Genomic DNA, 5,811 nt, shown 5'->3' with positions numbered 1-5,811 from the left:
GGAAAGGCCTTTTCACTCGCGTAGATCAGCGATTCCGGTTGTGTCGCTGTTTGCGCGTTCGCTGGCAGATAGATAAAGTTGTATTACTGTTATCTTGGCCGCAAACGTTCTTGGGTAGGTCTTCGTTTCCGAGTTCTTCCTCGTTTCTTCTCATCGAAAGAACATAAATAAAAAAAAATCATGGCCCGATTTTTCCCAATCAGGCCGCGGTTACCATTTCTCCTGACCGGTGCGTACTAAGCATCCGTGTGCAGTGTGCCTCCGCTGCGCAGCAAAGCTGGATCGCTAAAAATACTCGGCCAGCACTGTAGGCGAAGCGAATGATCCAGGGAGGCTCCAAAGTACAGGGGTTGTGAACGTTTATTTACATGTTAACTCGAGATTGGGAAGCATTTTGAACAGACATACGCATTTTGATGACAACACAAAACTTCACACGCGTTTTCATACACTCTATATAAGCAATGACTCATTCACGCGCCGAGACATTCGTCGTTGCACAAGTTTTAAAAAAAAATGACAAACAACACTATGGTGAGTTTACAAGCACAGACACGATTACACTTTGGACGATACACACGATCACATATTATTTTGAAAGACTATTTCTTTCTCACACACGAAGTAGTTTTTACACGAAGACATTTTTACGGTAACTTGACCAGAACGAAAAAAATACAAAGGCAGGGGATAACACCAGTCACTAGTTAACAAACAACATAGAGCAACAACAACTTGTTATTTCCGAAGGCTAGAAAGCATTGTCGTTAATTCTGTTAGTTGCTTAAGCATGAGGCGTTTTCAGGACACATATCGGTTAGTTTACACTGTCGCGTAAAAGGCTGCAGCCTTCTTTGGCTCGGGGCACCAGGACGGACAACACTAACGAGTTCTAAGATTTTGAAACGAGCACAAACTACAAGGACAGCCAAGGAAAGCACGCGGACGAGACAGTTAACGAGCATTCATACCCTTAATGCGCACAACACTCCTTTTCCGATACATTCTTGCGACCTGTACACGCTTCTTCAAGCCTGAGACTGACTGTTTTGAAAAACAGTCTGTGCTATAAGGTCAATGAAAGAGACAGTAAAAACTGCACTACTATGATAAGCTGATGATGACATACAACAGATAGGCCAAGCTAAAGAATGTAACGAAGAAAGGGAGAAGTCTCTCGCTTTCGATAGGAAACTTCGCAGAACAATACAAACATATGTGAGTACAGTTAGTAACATTGCTGACTATTACAGGTGAGTGTGTTGTTTTTGTTAATGCCGAGCACGCTAAACGTTAGATGAATGGCACATCGGCGGCACTGGTAGTCCATTTTGTTAATGTGAATAGGAAGGAGTCCTAGAAAACAGAAGGTTTCAAGTTTTCCATGTAAGCGTAGCCTACAGGATTAATATACATACAAGGAAGACTTAATTACACACTAGGAGGCAGGGAAGGTTTATTATGTTCGGGAGAGTGGTCACGTCTTCCGCAGAGATCTTTACTCAAATAGAACGCAGGTAGCAATTAGAACGACAAGGACATGTGCACGGAGTCTGAGGAAAGAAAGAAGATAAACATACAAGATAGCATAAAATGAAGGCACGGAAGGTCTAAGAACGGCGCTTGGTACGGTTGCCATTTGCTGTCTAGGAAGTTCGTCTTGAAGTCCCCCGGAGCCAGTCACACGGTCTTAGGGATAACAGGCCAAAGATGAGGGTGGCCGTAGCGGTCGCTTGGCTCTCAGGTCTGAACCCCTGGACACTTGATGGTGAGGAATGGGCGAGTGAAAAGGCAATTGAATAGCAATGCACTTGCAAAAGTACGCTTGATCAACGGGAACGTGTGAAGAGAGCTGAACACGCCATAACGCAAAATGACTATAGTGTTTCTCCAAATTCACGTACATCTGTCTATGCAACCATTTCTCTACTTTCGCTAACACCGTTAAGCAGTGCACACAGAATCTCTGGCCCGATTCTGCCTGAATACTCTTGTGCCGAAAACATTGTCAGTCATCTCTCTCTGCTTTCGTATACCTGCAGAAATACTGCGTCCTAAGCTGAGAAAGCCGTATCAGCAGTAGGACATCTGAAAATTCCGCTTGAGTCTTTCTTAGCTGATGGTTACTAGTTTTGACAAAGGAGACCGAGATGTTAGTTCATAGCACACGGTATGACGGTTACGTTCGTCACTTACACACCCATATTTAGTTGCGTGCAGTTATAACGGGAAAATCTTAGGTGAAAGCAGCCGAAGTGCTCAAGCGGAATTCTCTTAGACTACCTGTCTTTGCGCTTCCCGCGCCTTTAGGAGGCACAGCTGGTTCGTCACCAGCACACTTGAGTTAAAATGTGGCGTGGCCGAGGGGGCGAGCGCGCGCGTTCCTCGTGACGTAGAATGAAGTCGCTGACCATGCAGAGGACTACGGAACTGCCACGCGCGGCGCGTCGATCAGCAGAATATCTAGGCGGGCAATGCTCGCAACGAATGACATATAAAAAAAAACAAGAAAATAAACGGAAAACACGTGAAACTTCGACGTTAGCGTGTAACCTAGAATGTTCTTGTGAGAGGTCTTACAGTTCCTAGAAAAAGGCACGTGCGTCGAGGTAACGATACATAATGTTCTATCGGGAGACTACCACCAGCCATGACCGCTGCCGCCGCCACCACCACCACCCGCATCCCAGCCTGCCGGCTCCCAGCCGCCGGCGTCCCAGCCCTTAGCGTCCTCCCATCCGCCGTGGCCTCCCCCTGCAAGGTGGGTCGCACCGGCGTCGATGACCTTCACAGTGTGTAAGTCGAGCTGGGGCTTCCAACCACCGCCACCGTGCCATCCACCACCACCACCGCCATGCCACCCACCGCCTCCGTGCCACCCATGGCCGCCATGTTGGTTCTTAACGATCTTGATGGGTATCGGGATGGGCAGCGGCACGGGCAGAAACTTGGGCGCCAGAATCTTCGCCAGGATCGCCAGCTTGGCAACCTTCTTGAGCTTCTTCTTGTGGTGCAAGTGATGGCCGGCGCTAGCTTCTTCCACGAGGAGCGCCAGCAGGATCACGAAAGTCAGAAGCAGGGCACCGATCGTCGTTGAGGTCGATAGCCGCATGTTGCTTGCGCTTGCTACGATTCCAAGGGGCGAGGTCTTCGGCGAGCGCGCACAGCACACACGGGCACTAGAGCCAAAGCCACCGGCCGATAGGAGAAGTCTGGGCGCGAATAGTCCGGTCACAAGGAGGGGGGAGCCTTCTGCCTCGCGTCGCCCGGAGCAGGGCGAATCACACCGAGGACGTATCCACTGCTGGTCTGGTCTCTTGGAACCACCCTCGCCACACTTATATAGCCGCCCAGCTAACAGGAACCAGGGTGTCCGAGAACCCTCAACAGGAGTGGTTCGCATGACCGCAGGCCCCCTTCCTTCCTACGGTGGAAGGGCGAAGGAAGGGGGGACCATCGCCCCTCCCTGCAGACGCCCTCTCCCCCTTGGTCACCCTTGTTTTCTACGTGGGGAGGCTTCCAGCGCGTGACCGACATGGCTTTGAGTTGACTCTCCGCCGATCATCGACACGCTGACTCGCAGAAGCGCCGAATCCCGCCGCCGTGAGTGCGGCGCTCGTGGACCACTGCTCCCCCTTTCTCGAAAGTGAGAGTTTCTCCACTCTCACTCTCTCGAGACGAAGAAGCTCACGGGGTCAGTGGGATTTCCCTTGCCGGCGTGCCGGCCAACTATGAGCGTGCGTGAGTGCTTATTTGCCGGAGTTTGCAGAGAAAAGAAAAGATGCTGTCTCTCCTGCCTGATATAGCCAAGCTGAGAAAGAGAACGGTAGAGTGAGTTGTTCTTGTCTCGCCGTCTGTGCCTTCTTCCTTCCTGGTTCACTTTACATCGCAGCAGCAGTATTCGGGCAGTAGGTGAGTGAATGTGAGGGCAACAGCAGTGACTTGCGATGGGAGAGAAACTGAAGAAGTGGTGGGAGGCTTTATAAAACAAAACGATAAAACCCTCCATTAAGCACACACGACATGGACTTTCACCTTCCCCGGCTCATCTCAAACGCAGAGTGCGTTAGAGGGAGAGGGGCGCTGACTCGTCTTCACCGATGCACACTACGTAGCACTTGCTTTCCGGAAGCAAGAGCGCGACGGCTTTGGCAGCGCGCCAAGTCCCTCTACAGCGAAGAGAGAATGAGAAATGTGTTCGTACGGCCGGGGCGCCTGTACTCAATATCGCAGTCTTGAAGCGAAACGAGCAGGATAATACAGCCTTCCTTCGCTAACCATTATCCATAAAAAAAAGTGAACGTCGTTCTACTTTATTTTATTGTCGCTGTTGCTTGCTATCTTATTGTTGTTGCTGTTGCTTGCGCTTCCTTATCTCATTTGCCGCTTCAGATAAGCTTAGTGCGCGTCTGCCGACGCTCCTTCATGAGGCGCGCATGATCTTTCTCATCACGCAGTCTCGGCGCCCTTATCAAGCACCCCTGGCGAGGCTCTATACAAAGAAACCATACATGGTCCTCGTCGTCGTTGGTTATAATTAGATCGGCAAATAGAATGCCCGCTTCCCTTTCCTCTACGCAACCACCTCGGGCGCTGACAGCTGTGCAGGAAATAAAGACAAAGTCGGGAATCAACTGAAAAAAAAAAAAAAAAAACTGCGACGACGCAAGTGAACGGAAAAGCGACACGCGAAAGTACGACGCCCGAGCCACGCACAACTCGCGCACCAAGAAGTTGCCAGGCGCGAGCGGCGGCGGAAGAAATGGGTCCCGTTCGGCAACATTCGCGCCGGAGGTAGACATTGTCGCTCCGGAGATTATAACGCGCTTTTCTTAACCGGACTCTGCGAGCGCGAGCAGTCGGGGTAGACGTGTTGTCTAAATAAGGAATGGGATTTTCGGTCGCGAAGACGCGCGGTGGCGCGCATTGGGACCGGTATCCGGGATTGCGTTCTGTTTACTGCGCTGCGGCCGAAAATTCGAACGTCCTGTCGTGTCGCACTCGCCTCGCTAGCGCCGGCAGCGGCGGAGGCGACAGCGATCCGCTGCTGCCGGAGCGGTTCGCAAACTCGCTGGGGGCTCCGCGCACGTTTGTCGGTTCGCTTCCGTGCGGTGCCTTCTCAGGTTGTTGTTGTTGTTGTTAAAAACTTTATTTAAACAGAGGTGTTCGGGCCACGTAGGCCCCTGGGCCCCCGCACGACCGTAGTCCACTCAAGTGTTTATGTTCCGTAGGTCCATAACACTGGCAGCCCGGCTGGTCGCGATGTTTTGCGTTGCCGGGTCCTCAGAGCGGAGCACGGTCTCCCAGTCCTCCCACGATGTCAGGTGCTCCAGGCCCCGCGGGAGAGGGTCCGCCGGGCAAAGCGAGAGGATGTGGATGGCGGATGCGAACGGTTCGGGACAGAGGGCGCAGGCGGGCGTGGGGAAAGAGGGATGGTAATGGGATAGGGTGACAGGGGAGGGGAGTGTGTGGGTCTGGAGTCGCCTCCACAGTGTCGCATGCCTGTTGTCTAGGGATGGGTTAGGTGGGGGGTAGATCTGACGTGCTGCTCTATAAGCCTGCGTCAGATCGCTGAAAGAGTGCATGCGCTCCTTCGTGAATCCGGGATCGGAGGCCACCTGAGCCCGGTTAATAGAACCTCGGGCTAAAAGGTTGGCAGCCTCGTTTCCGGGATTCCCGGAGTGCGCAGGCACCCATATCAGCTCCACATGGCGGGGTGGAGGTGCAACGGGCGAGTCCAGTATGCAAAAAGCAGGAACATGGACTCGGCCTCGTGCAAAATTTAGTATAGCTGTTTTTGAATCTGTTATT

General features: G+C 51.9%; 1 protein-coding gene across 1 annotated transcript; it reads right to left on the bottom strand.

Annotated features, from left to right (window-relative positions):
- Positions 1 to 342: 342 nt before the first annotated feature.
- LOC129384763 (uncharacterized) lies at positions 343 to 3,514 on the bottom strand. The gene has a single exon (XM_055070361.1). It carries the CDS (start codon positions 3,401 to 3,403, stop codon positions 2,639 to 2,641), a length of 765 nt encoding a protein of 254 aa, XP_054926336.1. The 5' UTR covers positions 3,404 to 3,514; the 3' UTR covers positions 343 to 2,638.
- Positions 3,515 to 5,811: the final 2,297 nt, after the last annotated feature.

Source organism: Dermacentor andersoni, chromosome 5 (genome assembly GCF_023375885.2).
Source record: "Dermacentor andersoni chromosome 5, qqDerAnde1_hic_scaffold, whole genome shotgun sequence".
Taxonomy (NCBI): domain Eukaryota; kingdom Metazoa; phylum Arthropoda; class Arachnida; order Ixodida; family Ixodidae; genus Dermacentor; species Dermacentor andersoni.
The sequence above is the reverse complement of the archived record's forward strand: the minus strand, read 5'-3'. Positions and strand labels throughout refer to the sequence as shown.